This window comes from Mesoplodon mirus (genome assembly GCF_964341445.2).
Source record: "Mesoplodon mirus genome assembly, chromosome: 3".
In the NCBI taxonomy this organism is placed as follows: Eukaryota; Metazoa; Chordata; class Mammalia; order Artiodactyla; family Ziphiidae; genus Mesoplodon; species Mesoplodon mirus.
In genome coordinates, this window is record NC_138978.1 from 109037924 (window position 1) to 109057993 (window position 20070).

Genomic DNA, 20070 nt, shown 5'->3' on the forward strand with positions numbered 1-20070 from the left:
CATGTCTCCCCTGAAGTCATTTTATTTCGAGGTACAAATAAAGTGTCCCCCCTGTGTGCCCTCCTCTCCAGCGCTCAGAGTGTGTGAGTTCCACACAGGTTCACACACTCCACTTCTCCCTAGGACGTCAGAGCCCCAGTCGGGTGGTGTTCCAAGTCCGGGAGTGGTTTGGCGCCGGTGGTATGGGTGGCGTCCAGGTTTCCTGCTGCCGCTACCAGAATGACAAGAGTTAGCAGGGAAACCGCAGCAGAGGGCAGAATAATGAGATGATGATCGAGGGGCAGCGGTGCCAGGAGGGATGGCAGCGTCGGCCGCGCTTCAGCCAGTGTCCTTGAGGAGCTGCTGCCCTCTAGGCTCACTCCCAGTCGCATTCCCCTTTATTATGGTGGAGTGAGTGCAGCCCCAGCCAAACCCTCCACTTGGTTGCTTAGCATTACTTTAATTTTGCTTACTGCTCTAGTCTTTCAATTGTTCCTTCAAATTTCCAAAGTGGTAGTATTAAAAGCAGCCCTCAAACTTTGCCGGTAAGTTGGTAAATATCCTTAGTATACAGTCTGTGTATGTAGATAATACATGTTTCATATTGAAATTATTCGGTATAAAATGAGAGTTAAAAAAATTATAAAGTCTTATTGACTTCTCATATTAAATTCCTGAAAATAAATATCAAGATAGAGTCTACAGAACTCTATAGTTTAAGGAGATTGTCTTAAAAATACACATTTGAAAACTCCTACCCGCTACCTTATTACATTCAGGTCAGGCCTTGCAGAAGTTATTCATGGAGGGTTTTGGGGAAGGGTGAATGAAAGGTTATGTAGATGTGATTAACTTGGTATTAATGCAAAAAAACCCCTCTAATCTAGGAGTCTTGACTACTTTAAAATGAGCTAATAGCCATTGGGGTGAATTTATGTAGCAAATTGCTGTCTGCTGTATTCAAATTATTCCCTGAGCTCTGACTCATTCAGAAAGCACCAAATATCATGGAGACACACAATTATCATCCTTAATTAATGTTTGCAACCAAAAAGAGTAAGATTGGAATCTTTAATATCATTGTGGATATTGAAGAACTGAAATTGACTGATTATTATCTTGAGATTAATATATTTTCCCCAAGCCATACCCTGGGGTCAAAAGACAGAGTATTAAAACTATTTGAAAAATTCACTGCAATAATTGCTTTAGGGGCTAATTTTTTTTAATGTCTTGCTTCCTTACTCCTGTACTACTGATTGTTATAGGCTGCACACTTCACCCATTAAGTGGTAATTCAGAGTGACAACTACATTGAAATGAAGCAAGTTAGTTAATCACCATGAAACTGTTCCTGAACTACCCTGTCCAAGTACTCCCTAATCACAGGAGGCTTCTGACGTAGAAGGAAGATTTTCCTGTACGAAGCCATAAATATTTTTATGGGACATAGAGAACAGCGGAGGGCTGAAGTTTGGCTGGAATTGTTGCCAGAACCATTCAGAATTTTTCTCAGAACAGTAACCAGGGCACCGGTTGTGCAGAGCCCTGGGGGATGCACTGCAAGGGTTTGGGGAAAGCTACTGTCTGATCCAGCCCTGCAGCCTTGAAATACTGACACGTGGGGAGTCAGTCTGGTTCGGGCTCTGGTGCTGGTGATCTGACTTAGTTTTCATCAAAGCAGGACTTTGGGCGAAAAGGAGCTCGATCAATAACACGTGCCCAGTCTTTGCCCATTTTCATTGGCCCACTGGTCAGCCTGCGGAAGCTGCTTTAGTCTTTGTTTTTCTTTATGGTCAGGCAGGCTACACCCCTGAGTAGCCATGGGTTCTGTCCCCCCTTCCAGGGGAGGCTGAGTTGGGACTAGTGACCTCCTCTGGGCTCGTGAGCGAGTGTGCCTTTTGGAAGAGACACAACAGCCAGATGGGGGGCTTGGGTGCCCCTCTCCAACCTGCTGCAGCTACTGCCTGGCTTGCGGGCTCACTGATACTCTGTGTATCGTCTGTGGCAAAGTTCTTAGCCCTGCGAGATCCCCGTGCTTCTAGTGGGGTATCTGTGGACCAGTGAAAGTGCTTTCAGGGCCACACCGCTTCAATCACTCGGGCATTGGGAAGTAGATGTTTCAATGGCACAGATTTTGCCTTTACAGCTTTTTTTTTTTTTTTTTTTTTTTTTTTGCGGTATGCGGGCCTCTCACTGTTGTGGCCTCTCCCGTTGCGGAGCACAGGCTCCGGACGCGCAGGCCCAGCGGCCATGGCTCACGGGCCCAGCCGCTCCGCGGCATGTGGGATCCTCCCAGACCGGGGCACGAACCCGCATCCCCTGCATCGGCAGGCGGACTCTCAACCACTGCGCCACCAGGGAGGCCCGCCTTTACAGCTTTTTCAGCCACGTTTCCAGAAAACTGCCATAGTTATGTTTCTCCTTATCTTTCTTTCTCATTAATGTAGGGCTAAAGATGAAACTAAAGTATTCCATTTGTCAGATTGGCTCTAGGAGGAAGGAAAACCCCTCAAATTCCAAATGTCCCTCACATTCCCTTTTACGAGAAAGCCATTCAGTGACTCCAAGGAAAAGATGACGAGCTAGATAGTTTCCCGGGTGTATGTAAACTTACAACTTGATGCTTGAAGTCGTGACATTGAGATAGTGTATATGAAGATGCCTGTAAGACTAGCATTCACTCTTATTGCATAGATAGTTCAGCAAATATTTAATTTGTGCTGGCACTGCCACGTAAGCACTTGGGATATAAATATGCCCTTAGGAAACTCAGCATCATAGGGGAAGAGACAAGTAAACATATAATTCACCATACATCACAGCAGAAGCAAAAATAGGAGAGAAGGCAGAAAGGACAGAGTGGTCAGCCCTGCTTCCTGAGTCAGGCAGGACTTCACAGGAGGAGGAAGGGTGAATAGGAGCTCATTAGGGGATGAGGCGGGGTTGGGGACAGGCGTGGGGGGCAGGGGCACAGCCCTCAGGAAGAGTAGTCAGTTTCTGTAAGGTAGCAGGCTTCTGGAAAAAGTGGAGTGAGTAATGTTTGTTTTCCTTTGGGGAGTGTGCCCTCCCTAGGCGGCTGCAAGGCATGGTCCTACATTATTCATGTGTGGCTAATGCAGAATCATTCACTTACTGATGGCCAAAGCAAGGGAGACGGGAAGGGCACAACCTCCTTGAGGGAGGGAAATGACCCACGCTTGAGAAAGCTTAGGGGAAAGGGCTTTTATTTACCATGCACCGCCCCTTCCATTAGAGAGGTCTCTGGTTATAGCATGTTTCTCAACCCCTGTTCCATGAAATGTCACCATACATTAGAGGGGGACACGGCGGGTGGGTGGGGGGAGAAATGGGCAGCTCAGGTCACAAGGGAAAACTGAAGCAGAGACAGACAAATTCATGACATTGACAGCCAATGAGAAGTTGCTCAGAGCAGAGGCTGGATGTGTGTCTAAGGGTCCTTCTTGCTCCAAAGAAGTCTTCCTAATATTCATGACCAACTTAAGAAACATCTCTTATAATCTGCGTTCTAGGCCAGTGGGGAAGGATAAGGCAGCACAGGACTATTCAGCGGAGAAAAGAAAAGAAAGCAACCTGGGGATGGTTTGTTTGTGTCCATTTGGCTACACCAGGGTGTCAGATAGACAGTAACTAAAGGATAAAAGTTCAATTAACACACCATTGTAAAGCAATTACACTCCAATAAAGATGTTAAAAAAAAAGTTCAATTAAAAGTCAGAAATTTTATTAAGTATTTGTATTTAAAGCATACACTGTAGAATGAACTAAATCTACTCCAAAAAATGAGTAAATAAATAAACAAAACCAACTTGGAAGTTGATTTTAAAATTAATTATTCACATCTCCTCATGCCCAGCCTTTTCCTTGTCATTTCCCAAGCACCCAGGCCACGGAACCTTCACTTCCTATTTGACATGCCATCTTCCTTTTCTCTTTTCCCTCTCCTTTCTGCCTACCCGTGGTTCTGTTACCCTAAGCCACAAGGACCTTCTTACTTCTAGTATTTCTTCTAATATTCAGTTGATTTTTTCCATAGCTTCCTGAATGGAACACATGCTAAAAAATAGAAAGTCTTTACCCAGCATATTGTAATTTCTGTGCTTGTGGTTTAACATGCTCAAATATACTGTTATATCACTAGTTAGCTCCAGAATTCTAAGACTTAACTAATTCAAACATATGGAGCTCAAAGAAGATTTTGAGGCAGATGTCTTGGTGTTAGGGCCAGAATCCACTGCTTGTATGATTGTGTCTGAGCTGCAGTTTGTATCATCTATAAAATGGAAATAATAAATATCTATTTTAAAAGGTGGTTGTTTTGGATTAGAGGAGAATATTATATGAAAGTTGGATGGTTATTAATTATTTGGTTCGAAGTGGCATACTCCCATTTGACATCTTTTTTTTTTTTTTTTTTTTTTTGCGGTACGCGGGCCTCTCACTGTTGTGGCCTCTCCTGTTGCGGAGCACAGGCTCCGGACATGCAGGCTCAGCGGCCATGGCTCAGGGGCCCAGCTGCTCCGCGGCATGTGGGATCCTCCCGGACCGGGGCACGAACCCGTGTACCCTGCATCGGCAGGCGGACTCTCAACCACTGTGCCACCAGGGAAGCCCTGCAATCCATTTTAAAGCAATAATTAATTTTTTCAAATTATATTTCTGCCATGTCAGAAAAAAATGATTTGATTTGTGACAGTTCCTTAAAGTTTAAGGTTTGATGATTTCAAGGGAGATGCTTAAAACATATTTTGTTACCACCTTATCTCAAGCTTCACTCAATCTGTGGTTGATCTAGTCCATACTAGTGGTGTCAGATAATACTTGCTCATGGGTGAGTCAGCCTTAGTATATCCGGCTTGAATCTGTTCTGTTCTCTGAGGTCTCCACCTTGTCCAGCTGGCCTGGATCACTGTAATGACCTTGAAAGGTCTTCCCACACCCATGCTTACAGTTACTCTTCCATTCTCTGAATTGCAGCTAGAGCCACTTTTCTTTTTTTTTTTTAATTTATTTTCTTGAAGTATAGTTGATTTACAGTGTTGTGTTAATTTCTGCTGTACAGCAAAGTGAGTCAATTATATATACATATATATATATATATGTATATATATATATATATATATATATACCTTCTTTTTCATATTCTTTTCCATTATGGTTTATCACAGGATTTGAATATAGTTCCCTCTGCTATACAGAAGGAGCTTGCTGTTTATCCCTTCTATATATTATAGTTAGAGCAACTTTTCTTGACATACACCAATCCTTTATCCCTTTTTGAGAGATGCCATTTATTCTTAGCCTCTAAGCAGTAAGAATCCTAATATTAAACAAAAACCTCCCAGATGCTTCCTTAATACCCGGTCAATAGTTACTGTCTCAACTCTTTGCTTCTGCTTGCCTGCCTTTTTTCCCTCTTTAAGAGCTGGAAGGCCTAGCATGGCACCTGGCTCTGTACTCAAACCCATATTTGCCATATTTATGTTCCTTTCGTCTTTTTCTTTTCAAGGCACCTGCTCTTGGTGTCAGTCCCCAGTTGTGCCCGATTTTCTCTCAGGTCTGCTTTCTTTAGATGAGTGAATGATTGTACCAGTGCTTTTAATGCTAGATTCCTTATATCCTTTGAAAATACAGTATGATAAGTGAACTTAAGAACTCAATATAGTGATTGTGGTAAGCATATGAACAAAAATACAGATGTTGGTTATGAAACACAAATAGATTTAGCTATAGCTAGGTCAAACTGAGGCACTGGGGGCCTCCCTGGTGGCGCAGTGGTTGAGAGTCCGCCTGCCGATGCAGGGGATACGGGTTCGTGCCCCGGTCTGGGAGGATCCCATATGCCGCGGAGCGGCTGGGCCCGTGAGCCATGGCCGCTGGGCCTGCGCATCCGGAGCCTGTGCTCCGCAACGGGAGAGGCCACAACAGTGAGAGGCCCGCATACCGCAAAAAGAAAAAAAAAAAAAAAAAAAAAAAAAAAAAAAAAAAAAAACTGAGGCACTGAAAATATTTTGTCTTTATATTCTTCCTTTTCTGTTAATGTATGGGAAAAGAAAAGTAGACTTCCTGCTTTTTCAATTTGCAAGTGATTTTTCAATTTGAAGTGAAATAGTATAAAAAAGGAACATTCTGCAGCTTTAGAATTTGGCTTGTCATTAAAAATAATAGGAGAGGGCTTCCCTGGTGGCACAGTGGTTGAGAGTCCGCCTGCCGACGCAGGGGACACTGGTTCGTGCCCCGGTCCGGGAAGATCCCACATGCCGCGGAGCGGCTGGGCCCGTGAGCCATGGCCGCTGAGCCTGTGCATCCAGAGCCTGTGCTCCGCAACGGGAGAGGCCACAACAGTGAGAGGCCCGCGTACCACAAAAAAAAAAGAAAAAAAGAAAAAGAAAAATAATAGGAGAGTCATCACTTTAATCTCTAGCCAATTAAGGGTTTGAGTGACTTATAAATTTATGATTTTTAAAATGTAAAGCCTCATAAAGAACACATGTTTCAAGAATGTCACAGTCATCATATTTAGGTTTCTTATAGTTTAATTTCTGGTATCCTGATGGTATCCTGGTTTGGGTTTTACCTTGTTACTAAGTATTGACCAAAGGGACAAGAAAATAACCTAGTAATTGAGTCTAGCCTGGTGGGTGACCTCTTTCTAAAACTGTAAAAATAGGTCATCCCCTAATACGTTTTCTCAAATACTGTAGGGATCACTCTCCTAGTGTATTATTGATGTATTTTGTCTGAGCTTTGATGAAATGAAACTCTTTAGATCATATAGTAGGTATGTGATAAGTATGTAAACTATATTTGGAAAGTTTTTAATATTGAAAACTAGACAAAACATTTAAACCAAAATTGCACAATATTAGGGCACGGGGAATGTGGAAAGTGGATTGTAAACACATTGTCATAAGTGCTTGACTTGGCATTCCTGGGTCAGCCATCCCCAGTTCACCTACATCTGTCAGTGAGATCTCTTGGGTTCCATTTTTCACATTTTCTAATTTGCTTTTTTAAAATCTGGCAGTGCTTTTCAAGTTTTCTATCAGTTCCTGCATGTATTACAGAAGAAGTAGGAAGATGCATTAGCCCAGCCAACATTGACCTGAAGAAAAACTACTAGAAATTACTTTGACACTTAGAACTGGCAGCCTAAGAATTAGAATTTGAAATTTGCTGGTCAAACATTCCTTGGGCTATGTCTTCCTAAATTTGCCATCCATGTTGATAGTTATCCAGTTGCTAGAAGGATAGTATTAAAGCCTTTTTGATGAGTTTGAGAAGTTCTGCAAATGGTTCACGGGATAGTTGATGATGGAGCAGCCACGTTGACCTCTCCTTATTGATCAAACACAAAACCAATCAGTGTGAGCCTGAACCTCTTGGCCATGTAAACAGACCAGCAGAATTGAGGTGCAGGATAGTCAAAGCTAAACTTGCAGGCCAGATTTTAAAGGCATGAAAGCACCAAAACAAACACTAAGAATATGAAAGACATACAAGCGAGTATTTGAACTCCAGGGTGTTAACAAGGCCTAATTGTACTTGTTTTTTATTGACCATTGTAAGAGAAGGGATATAGCCCTGTGACAAATGCAGCCCTGTCTTCTCTAGGCCAACCTAATATTTAATATTTGATTCATTTTTCAACCTGGAAAAATACCCTCATATGCATTCCTTGTACGTTGAAAATTCTGTCACAGAACTATCCATACATCCAAAATAAGTTAATACGGGCTTCCCTGGTGGCGCAGTGGTTGATAGTCTGCCTGCCGATGCAGGGGACATGGGTTCGTGCCCTGGTCCGGGAAGATCCCACATGCCGCGGAGCGGCTGGGCCCCTGAGCCATGGCCGCTGAGCCTGCACGTCCGGAGCCTGTGCTCCGCAGTGGGAGAGGCCACAACAGTGAGAGGCCCGCGTACCGCAAAATAAGTTAATTTTTCACAAAACAGAATTTCTCCTTCAAATTCCGAACCTCTTTTAATCATTTTATGTGAAACTTTAAAATGTATTTTACCATTTCCTTTACATATCCTTAAATCAGGGCTTCTTAACATGACTTAAGCTTTTTTGATGACTCAGGCCATACTTCCTATAGTGTTTGGTAACTGGAGGCCTTGCAGAGGTTGAAGAATGTTTGGAGTAGGGGTACTGGAGGAAGTGGGTGGAAGTCTAGGGAATGGGCTGTTCAGAATCAAGATTTTAGAGGTGATACTGTTGTCGAGGATGACAAGGTCCAGGGCAGGAATTCTTTTTTTTTTTTTTTTTTTTTTTTTTTTTTTTTTTGCTGTACGCGGGCCTCTCACTGTTGTGGCCTCTCCCGTTGCGGAGCACAGGCTCCGGACGCACAGGCTCAGCGGCCATGGATCACGGGCCCAGCCGCTCCGCGGCATATGGGATCCTCCCAGACCGGGGCACGAACCCGTATCCCCTGCATCGGCAGGCGGACTCTCAACCACTGAGCCACCAGGGAGGCCCCAGGGCAGGAATTCTTAACCTGATTGCCTATGAGAATCATCTGGAGAACTTAAACACATATGCAGTGCCTGGGCTCTACCGCAGTGTTGTCAGGGACCCAGCCTTTGACTTCACTGTCACTAACAAGTGACCCTCTTCATCATGGCCTCAGGTAGAGCTCCAGCTTTTTTTTTTTTTCTTTTTCTTTTTCTTTTCTATACACACATTATCTTTTTATTTTTTAAAATTATAGTTGATTTACAATGTCATTAGTTTCAGGTGTACAGCAGAGTGATTCAGTTTTACATATACATATATATATATATATATATATATATTCTTTTTCAGATTCTTTTTCCTTATAGTTATAACAAAATATTGAGTAGAGTTCCCTGTGCTATACAGTAGGTCCTTGTTGGTTACCTATTTTATATATAGTAGTGTGTATATGTTAATCTTATCCTCCTAATTTATCCCCCGCCTTCTCCCTTGGTAACCAGAAGTTTGTTTTCTATGTCTCTGGGTCTATTTCTGTTTTGTAAATAAGTTCATTTATATCTTTTCTTTTTCAGATTACGCATATAAGTGATATCATATGGTATTTGTCTTTCTCTGTTTGACTTCACTTAGTATTATAATCTCTGGGTCCATCCATATTGCTACAAGTGGCATTATTTCATCCTTTTTTATGGTTGAGTAGTATTCCATTGTATTTATATACCACATCTTCTTTATCCATTCATTTATTGATGGATATTTAGGTTGCTTCCATGTCTTGGCTATTGTAAATAGTGCTGCTGTGAACATAGGGGTGCATGTATCTTTTCAAATTATGGTTTCCTCCGGATATATGCCCAGGAGTGGGATTGCAGGATCATATGGTAACTCTGCTTTTATGTTTTTAGAGCTCCAGCTTTCAAATGGGCATTCTAAGCAGTAGGGTAATAGAAATAAAGAAGGGGAAAAGGGCTGATCAGCCATCTCTTAAGACCTGTTCCTGGAAGCTGCCACATGATGCTTCTGCTTACATTCATTGTGCAGAACTTGGTAACGTGGCCGTCCTAATTGTCAGGGATATTGGGAAATTTATGCCCAGCTAAACATTCTCTTCCTATGGAAGAAAGGAAGAGTGGCTATTTCCAAATGGGCTAGATTCTCTGCCCCAGAAATGTAGTAGGTTACACAGTCTAATGATGTGATCTTCACACGAGCCGACAATTTTGAAGTTTGGTTATCTCTCCCATCTCAGGTTCTCAGGTCCATGGGTGTAAAAGGAAAAACAGCCTCCAGTTGAGAGGGATCTGGTTCAGTGAGTGATTTCCTCTGGGGACAACCAAATTTCAATAAGGGCAAGAATGGAAAGTACAGAGGAGTTAAAGAAATAGGGGGATTTCCTGATGGTGACATTATTTCACTACCTACCATCCTCCTATGTCTTCTTTTTCTCCTTAACCAGCATGTATTTTGTTATTATAATAAACACTCCTTTGCAAATCCCTGCAACTTCCTGGTACCTCTCTCCCTGTGGAATACTCCTGGGAACCCCCCAGCTCCCCACCTTCTCCTCACAAAATGGATAAGTACAAAACTCAAGTGTGCATTCGGTATGGCAGTCGTGTGACATTTCCTGTGAATGGACCATGTCCCATTCTGAGAAGGGCCTGTCTTCTTCCTCCTTAGACTTCTAGCTCCCCCTCCACTTACACTCCCTTCAACAGTCGACCTCACTTGATATTTCAGTGAAAAAGTAATGATGCAATCCAGCAAGGGTTCCTTTACTACCTGCTTCTGAACCCACATTCTGCCTTCCTCCCACTTACAGTGGAACCTCCCTGCTTCTACGAAAGGCTACCCTCTCTACTTGGTACACTCAAGCCCCTTCCTTCTTGCTTTTCCAAGTACTTTTCTCCTGCAAGGATAGCTTCTCTGCCTGCAGTTCCTCAAGCTCGTCCAATTCTTCAACCTTCTCCAATCTGGCTGCCATTCGCACTCTACTGAAATTGCTTTTTTTTTTTTTTCCCCGGTACGTGGGCCTCTCACTGTTGTGGCCTCTCCCGTTGCGGAGCACAGGCTCCGGACGCGCAGGCTCAGTGGCCATGGCTCACAGGTCTAGCCACTCCGCGGCATGTGGGATCTTCCCGGACTGGGGCACGAACCCGTGTCCCCTGCATCGGCAGGCGGACTCTCAACCACTGCGCCACCAGGGAAGCCCGAAATTGCTATCTTTTAAGTGTCCATTTTGTTTCCAAATATAACTGCACATCTCTGTCCTCATCTTAACTTGACCTCTAAAGCAGCATTCGACATAACTTGACCACTCCTTTCTCCCTGAATCATATCTCCTCTTGTAGTATTTGTGACACCACCCTCCCACCTGTTTTCTTGCTCTCTCTCTGACCCCTGCTTGTGAGTTTTCTGTGGCGGTTCTCTTCTACTCAGCCTCTGAATGTGGAGGTGTCCTGGGCCTCTGTCCCCAGCCTTCTTCCTTATCTCTAAGTTCATAACCCCTCACGTCCTCTCCCTCGAGCTCAAGACCCACATCCAAATGCTAGCTTGGCATTTCCACTTGGGTGTTTTTTAGGCATCTCAACCTCCACGTGTCTAAAGAGAACTCTTAAATTTACCACCACATACCTCATATCCCTTTGCAGCCTCCTCCATCTCAGTACATGTCATCACCATTCACTGAATGGCTAAAGTTAAAAACTTAGGTTAAATCCTGACTCTCCCTTTCTCTCCTCCCCGCTCCACATCTCATTCACCAGCAAGTCCTGCTAGTTCTACCTTCAAGATCCATCCCACGTTCATGTAATTCATGTAATCCCATCACCATTGCTTTCATCCTAGTCCAAGCCCCCCTTATCTCCTGAACTATTGCAGTAGCCTCCCTGCTCCCACTTTTCCCTGTTGTAATGCATTCTCTAAGTGTGGCCCAGGCTGATCTTTAGAGACATAAATACAGTAATTCAGTGTTTTCCCTTTGCACTGGAATAAAATCCTAGCTCCTTACCGTGGCTCAGGGCCCTGCATGACCTGATGCCTGCCCACCTCTCTGGCCTCATTTCATGCCACCCCCATGAGAGGCGCCCTGATGTGTCTTCGCCTTAGGGCCGTTGCAGTTATCCTCATGTTCCCCAAACAGCTTTTCAGGGTTGGTCACTTTCTCATCATTCAGGTCACAAGTGTCACCTCCCCAGAGAAGGCTTCCCTGAGTACCTTATTTAAAGAGGTTTCCTCCCAGTCTCTCCCTCTGTGTTTACTTGTTTAATGTCTAGCTTACGCTACTGGAACTTATACTCCACGAGGGCAGGGACCAAGTCTAGATCATTCGCATTTGTATTCCCAGTGTTTAGAATAGTTATTAACCTCTAGTAGAAACTAATCAACTATTTATTGAATACCGGAATGAAAAAAGCCTGGAATGTATTCAGTTTTTTTAATCATATTGCTTCCATCACTCTCTTATTTAAATGATGACTGCCACCAAGAGCGGTAACTGCCTGATTCCTATTGCTAAGGGCAGTGTCACACTAGACGACTATTTCTAATCCATGAAGAGGTAGGAAAACCGGTTAGTTCATCTCGTGAAAAAACCGCATGTGAAGGACAGAAGAACTTAGAAGTAAAGCACAGCATTAGTGAGGGGCATTATTCTTGTTTACTTTCCAGTGCCTAAATTTGTGTGTGTGTAGTTGTTGCATAAAGATGCACAGAAGCTGTCTTGTCAAGATCTTTATCAATCTTGTCTTACAGGAAATACAAGAGAAGGAGAGAAGTTAGATGTGCTTTGGGCCATAATGACTGGTTGTCAAAGTGTGGGACAGGAGTGGTCTGAAAGACAGAGAAGGGACAACTAAGGGGTGTCTCCATGTGAGTTTTCGAGAAGGGCCTTTCTTAAACCTGTCTTTGCTGAGCCTAGGAAGGGGGCTGTGGAGGGGAGAGATGAGCATTCTCTTGGTTCTCTGAGGTTACCTCTGAGACACAGGTTGCTTTATAATCAAAGATCACAGTAGCACATCACTAGGCAGGGCTTTAGATAATGACATTTTAAGCAGAGGATGACTACTTTCTCTTTGAGTTTATAAGTTTTCTTAAAATAGAAGGTAATAGTGCTCAAGGAATTATTTTTTATTGTGGTAAAATATACATAACATAAAATGCATCATTTTAAAGTATACAGTACAGGGGCCTTAAGTACATTTGCATCTTTGTGCAACCATCACCACTGTCCATCTCTACAACTTTGTCGCTATCCCAAACTGAACCTCTATCTTCATTAACCAGTAACTCCTCACTCTAACAGCCCCTGGTAACCACTATGCTGCTTTCTGTGTCTGTGGATGTGACTACTCCAGGTAAAGGAAGAGCACTCCTCTGGTTTCTCCTCCACTGGCCACTACTTCCCTTCAGACACTTCTGCCGCCAAATGTGGGTGGGTGGGAGTGTGTGTGTGTGGAGGGGAGGTTCCCACCTCAAGCCATTCTGCCACACCAGCTGAGTGTCCCTGCAGTTCAGTTCAGTTCTGACACCATCTACTTGGAGTTAGCGTCAGATCCCACAGGCTAGGGTTCAGTCCCACAGGACTGCCCCCGCCACCCCCTTCAGACACCAATCACAAGTTCAGGCTGCTTCTGTGCTTCTGATCAACAGACTATAAATCAGAGGGTCCTATGACCTCCTCCTTCAGTTAGATTAATTTGCTAGGGCAGATCACAGAACTCAAGAAAACATTTTACTTACCAGATCACTAGTTTATTATAAAAAGATATAACTCAGGAATGGCCAGGTGGAAGAGATGCACAGGGCAAGGTATGGAAGGATGGAAGGGACACAGAGCTTCCATGCCCTCTCTGAGCTGACCACCCTCCCAGCACCTGCACATGTTCACTAACCCAGAAGCTCTCCAAACCCCTTCCCTTTGAATTTTTATGGCGGCCTCATTAAGAAGGCATGATTTATTAACCCACTGGCTATAGGCAGTTGTTTCAACCTCCAGTCGCTCTCCTCTACCCAGAGGCCTAGAGGGTAGGGCTGAAATCCCAGCCCTCTGTTCACATGGTTGGTTCCCCTGACAACCAGCCCCCATCTAAGGGGCTTTCCAAAAGTCACCTCATTAACATAAGCTCAGTGTGGTTGCAAGGGGCTTGTTATAAATAACAAAAGACACCCATTTTACCTTTATTGCTCTGAAGCTTTTCCAGGACCTGGGAAAAAATTAAATATTATTTAAAAAGATATCCCTGTGGTTCTTACATAGGAAATTACGAGGATTTCAGGAGCTGTGTTCCAGGAACAATGGATAAAAACCAAATATATGTTGCTTATTGTAAATTACAATATCACACTATAATCATACAATCATACAATATTTTCCCTTTTTGTCTGCTTATTTCACTTAGCGTAAGGTCAAGTTTCATTCATGTTGTAGCTTTCCGGAATTTCATTCCTTTTTAAGGCTGTATAATATCCCATTAGATGTATATACCACATTTTGTTTATCCATTCATCAGTGAATGGACATTTGGGTTCCTTATACCTTTTGGGTATTGTGACTAATGCTGCTATGAACCTTAGTGTATAAAATCTGTGAATCCCTGCTTTCAGTTCTTTTGTGTATATACTCTGAAGTGGAATCACTGGATCATAAGGTAATTGTATGTTCAATTTTTCAAGGAAAGTACTCAAGAGATTTTAAGCCCATTAATTTATTGGAGAAAAGGACCGTTCATTTTTTGCCTCATATATGTCGTGTAAAACGTTAGGTGTCCGAGAAATGGAAATTAATGGGATACGGCTCCTCCTGTCTAGAAACACAGGGACTTAGGATGAAAGACGTGACCAACAGATGTGTAAGTAATTAGCTGTTACATACTGTGCTCAGTGCTGGAATAAGATGTGTATAGACTATTGTGGGAGCACTTTATAATAATGATTTCTGGGGTTCCTGAAGACAAACGCTCCTTGGGTGTTGTCCTGGATGGATGTTCTACTGAATTCCGGTTAATAGTGGTAATGCAGTGGAGAAGTTCCAATGTTCAAGTTTTTGTTGAACATTTGGTTTTTTTACTAGCTAACTCCATCCATCCCTCTTTTCTGTGACCTAAATGTCTGCCTTTTGTTTTTGTCTTTCTCTAGTGGTTTTTAATTGCCAACAGATCATACAAAGTGAGTGCCGCAAGCTCTTTTTTCTTCAGTGGTGTGTTTGTGGGAGTTATCTCATTTGGTCAGCTCTCAGATCGGTTCGGAAGGAAAAAAGTCTATCTCACAGGTAATCTCTTAGTGTTCATGGACTGAATAAGAGGAGTTATTTCCCTAAGGTTCCCAGGGAAATAATAAGGGGACCATTTCCTTAAGGTTCTCAGGGAATTGCCATGTGGACCCAGAACTGATTTTTATTTCACTGGCAAGAGGCTGAGTTGATTCTGGCCAAGCATTTTAAAGTGACCAGCATACCCGAGGAAGGCCAGATATTTGCACTGTAAGCTTTTCATGGTGGTGAATTCTACAATCCCTGGATTCTAATTCATGCCATGTTTCTAAGGAGAACAAAGATTGAGGCAGTTTACTAGATCCATTTCCTTATGTCTTGTGTGCTGATTCATTTCAGATGAGCTCTATAGGTCTCAGCATAGTCCTCTTGACAAGCTGAGTATGAGCTAAGATTTTTCAGTTTCCAGCGTTATTGTTAATAATTGAAAACTGTGCATGACAGAAATCAACTTGTAACAAAGAAAACCTCAGTTTTTCTTGATAGTCTTTAAGAGAAACTATTTTAAAAAAATAACATAGCTCAGAAAATTTAAATTCACAAAGATTTATCTTTACAAACTAATGAATATAATACATTACGTTCATCAAATGCTGTTTGCCTCTGCATTATTGAATAGTGTTCTTCTCTTTCTAGGTTTTGCTCTTGACATCTTATTTGCTATCGCAAATGGGTTTTCCCCCTCGTATGAGTTCTTTGCAATAACTCGCTTCCTGGTGGGCGTCATGAATGGAGGGATGTCGCTGGTGGCCTTTGTCCTGCTGAACGAATGTGTGGGCACCGCCTACTGGGCACTCGCAGGTACTGCTTCAATCCATGCACACATGGAGATGGGGAGCTGCTCCAGACAACTTGATAGGAACCAGTTCAACCATCGAGTCTAAAAATGCACTCGGACTTGAGGTGTTCTATCCAGCTATTAGATTTGCTTTCCTGAGTTTGTTCTATATGACCTTGAACGAGTCATTAGTCATTTTATTTGTATTCCTCTCTAGCTAGTCTCCCATGGGGCCTGCCTCACAGATGGTGACCTTGCCCCTATCCTCACAGATTGCCTAAGGGCGTTCGTTAACTGCTTTTTACCGGTAAGGTGAAAAATAGTGCAGAGGAAATACTAGAAACTCCTTTCTCAGTGTCTTCGTATTGTATTGTATTAAATCCTTGTCTCATAGGCCTTTCTGATTTTTACTGGTCTCTTCAAGTTAGTAGTACTCTTGTATTTCTTTAATGATGTTTAAGTTCCAAAATAGAAGCCATATTCTGTATTATTTTTAACTATCCCATCATCTTCTTAAGAACTACACTATAGTAAAATAAATGATTTTAAAAGCTTCCCTGACTTAAAATAACGTCTTAGGAGAACAACTGCACTAAGACTCTACTTTGTGGACTGTAGGTTTGCAGTGAAACCTTTGTTTCGCTCTCCATTCATTTGACAATTACTGAGTGTATTGATGTTCTTGTACTAATATGGGAACAAGTTGACTGTGGGACTGTAGAAACTTGCCTGCATGAGGATGTGGATGAGAGCGTGCCAGCTACCATTTGCTGAGCATCTGTTATGTGCCAGGTACCATGCTAGGCATCTGACTCATATCTGTAATATTCCAAGAGCCTACAAGCTAAGAATTTCTACCTTCATTTTACAGATGAGGACACTTCACCTCTGAAAGGAGGGGTGATATGCCCATTTTCACACAGCTAATGACTGACAGGGCTAGGATGACGCCAGGCTCCTGTTGTCCCACTGTTCCCTGAGTACTCCCCTCTTAGATCTTCAGTGGGTCACCTTATACAAATACTGGTCTGCTTAGCCTATTTTTTTCTCACTTGGTGTTTTTGAATTTGGTGAGGGCTAATGTATTGAGCTGGAAGACAAAGGTAAATAAAATAAATTTTGCTCTATTTGTATGTCGACCAAACTGCTGTCCAAGCTGAAGGACACAGAGGGTTGGACAAATTAGAATTAAGTTGGGAAGCAAGAGACACCTGCTCCATCCTAGCAGGACAGGCTTCCTGCCTACCTCTTACACGTGGTGCTTTTTTATGACTCACTTTATCTATAGCAGCTTTCAAAGCCTTTAGAGATGAGCTTCTTTTTTCCCTAGCCCAGCTCCTAAGTCAGGATCAGTGAGAAAATGTCCTCTGAGTCTTCAGTTTGCATTGAGACTTTTAAGGTCACTTTTTCAAGTGGTGGGTTCAGACTTGCTGGGACTTCCTGAGAAATGAGTAATGATGGTGATCACGACCACTCACATTGTGCAGGGAAGACACAAAGGCACCCTCTCCTGGGGTTTTGGTTTTCCTGAGTCTAAAATCTTGCTCAGGGACTTCCCTGGTGGTGCAGTGGTTAAGAATCTGCCTGCCAATGCAGGGGACACGGGTTCAATCTCTGGTCCGGGAAGATCCCACATGCCACAGAGCAACTAAGCCTGTGCGCCACAACTACTGAGCCTGTGCTCTAGGGCCTGCGAGCCACAACTACTGAAGCCCACACGCCTAGAGCCTGTGCTTTGCAACAAGAGAAGCCACTGCAATGAGAAGCCCGCTCAACCCAACGAAGAGCAGCCCCGCTTGCTGCAAGTAGAGAAAGCCCGCAGGCAGCAACAAAGGTGCAGTGCAGCCAAAAATAAATAAATAAATTTATTTTTAAAAAATAATAATTAAAAAATTTAAAAAATAAAATCTTGCTCATGTAGAGCATCATGAGTACATATTTTTCATGTACCCAGCACATTCCTCTATTAAAATATTCACATTTGACTCTAGTTGTTCCATGAAGAAGATGCTCTCTTACAAAACACATATACTGCCCCCACCCTACCCAATTCTCTAGGACTGTTCCTCTCCTGTTGCATATTTTGGGCAAAAAGAAAGACCTCCTGGTCTCTTGCTTCCTTGCCATTCGGCCTAAAGCCAGTGAAAAGATTGCTCTTAAAGCTCATTTACCTTCCATTGTTGTCCTTGAAGCTGAGTTAAGATGGGGCTATTAAAATTTCTATAGCAAAGGGAAAAGGGAGAATGGAAAAAAACCTGTAACAGTGGTATCAGATGTTTGCCAAATTCAATGTGAAATTCAGAAGGAGCTTGAGAGAGTTCCCTGAAGGCCAGTGCACTTGACCTGCAGCAGGACAGAAGTAAGATTCTGATGCCCCGGAACTCTTTTGTGAGGAGCTTCCTTCATCCCTCTCCCATGAGCCGAGTCTTACCCAGAATTTTGTCCTTGGCCTTTCTTTCTAAGCTGTTTTCTCTCCAGCACAATTTTATACACTCCTGTGGCTTCAGATACGCTCATGAACTGCAAGAAACTGAGAAAAAAACCTAAAAGGTTAGCAACAGGGTATTAGTTGGAAATAGCCTAATTGTTTAGCGGTTAAAAAAGATTTTTGAAAAATTGTGCTTGATTACAAAATATTTGCAGTATGTATAAAATACTGTGTAAAGTACATATAAAAAATATAAGTACAAACTGAAAACATCCATTTTTGACCAATTTGCAGTGTATTGCTTAACAAGAATGAGGATAATTGATTGAAAATTATTGAGAGTAGAAAAAATAAAATACTAAAGCTATGAAAAATGTCATATTAATATATTTATTATTTATTTTTCTTATATAAATATCTTATAACAAAAGGAATTGATGTTCATTGTAAAAAAAATCAAGAGCATATGGAAATGAAATATAAATAATACATATAGTCCTACCCATGTGAACACCACCACTGTAAACATATTGCTGTGTATCCTAGAGCTTCTCCTTTGCATATCTGTTCTACAACATTTATTAAATAGACCCTGCCATGTACCAGACACTGCCTTTATAGACACTTGTGATAAAAGGGTGAACATGGTAGGCCAGGGTGGGGGAAGGTCCTTGCTCTTATGGAGCTTATGTTTTAATCAGGAGAGACATAACCAATATGAGGTAATTTCAGAAATTTTTAAGTGCAGTGAAGAAATTAAACAGGGTAATAGACTAGGCAGTAAGTGCAGGGGACAGATAGTTAGAGAAAACGGAGATGTAGGTATTTGATCAAAGATGTGTGAATGATGAGGGAGACCTAGGCATGTGAGATTCTGAGAGAACATTCCAGTCAGATGGAATGGCAAGGACCAAGGCCCTGAGGTAGGAATGAGCTTCTCTGAGGACCTGAAAAGATGCAGTGTGGAGAGGCAGGGGGAGGTTGGGATGAGATCAGGTTGAAGGGGCAGAATGATACAGGGCCCATGATAGGCCAAGTGAGGAATTTTGGTTTTTTTTTTCACTCACAGTGCAGTGAGTGAATTAAAGAGAGGAACAATGGGATCTTGTATACAGAAAGATTACTCTGGTAGGCGTGTGAAGAATGGATTATAGAGGAGCAAGAGTAAAAATTAAGGGGTCATTCAGGAGGCTGGTGTGGTTGGCCCCATGCAACCCAGAGGCAGCTTAGACCAGGTGGGAGTAGTGGAGGAGGAGGAAAGAGGGTGCGTTTGAGCTGGATTTGGTGGGAACGTGACCTGTTAAAGAACCAGCAGAAAAGGCAAGACCAAGAGGAATCAAGGGGACTTCATGGCTTGTGCTTGAAAACTGGAGGGATCACTGGAGACATTTACAAAAACGAAGTCATCACTATACACTATTTTCTAACCTGCTGAAATTTGGCTTTTACTAGTGCGAACTGAGTGGGAATAGCAGACATGAAATTAATTTAAAATAAGCAGAAAAGAAATCTGAAAAATAGGCATAAATACCCAAATGCCCATAAACAGTTACACAGCCACCTATGGTTCTCCAGAATTACAATGTGCAAAAGTGGTGATCTGAAGTATTCTTTTTTTTCTAATTAAATTTTTTAACCAAATGACCTAGAGCCTTACCACACCTGTATCCTCACCTTATCCCTGTTGTCATTTCGGGGCATACACTTGCAGCTTCTTGCTGGATATTAGATACAAGTATCTATTGGCACCTCAAATTAAACATATTGCTTTCTTTTACCTAAAATCTCCATCCTCTTCTGAGACCTCTCTCTATAGTAATGTCATCATTTTATTTAAAGCCATTAAACTAGAACCTTTGAATCATTTCCTCCTATCCATTATATCCAGTTGATACCAAGTCTTTCTGAGACAGAGTTTCAACCGTGATGAGCTTAGGTATAAAGGGAAATCATTTGGTTAACACAACCAAACCACAGAAGAGCCAGGCCCTTGCGATACCTGGAACCCAGAAGTCAGATGCATCTCATTTCTGTTTCCCATCATCTCTGGGAAGCTTACTCTGCTCAGTCAGGGATGGGGCCCAGCAGCTCTCAGGTTTCACCACCACGTCCAGTATTTAAAATCCTTGGTAGGAGCT

General features: G+C 42.6%; 1 protein-coding gene across 6 annotated transcripts in view; it reads left to right on the forward strand.

Moving 5' to 3' along the window:
* Positions 1-20070, forward strand: part of SLC22A15 (solute carrier family 22 member 15) — a 79606-nt gene that overhangs the window by 24497 nt on the left and 35039 nt on the right. For all 6 annotated transcript variants that reach the window (XR_014293493.1, XM_082614951.1, XM_082614949.1 and 3 more), the window contains exons 3-4: positions 14594-14726; positions 15363-15527. Coding sequence is in view for 5 of the 6 variants with exons in the window: in XM_082614951.1 (XP_082471077.1) it covers positions 14594-14726; positions 15363-15527 (298 nt within the window). In the remaining variant the exon portion in view is untranslated. The remainder of the gene's footprint in view (positions 1-14593; positions 14727-15362; positions 15528-20070) is intronic.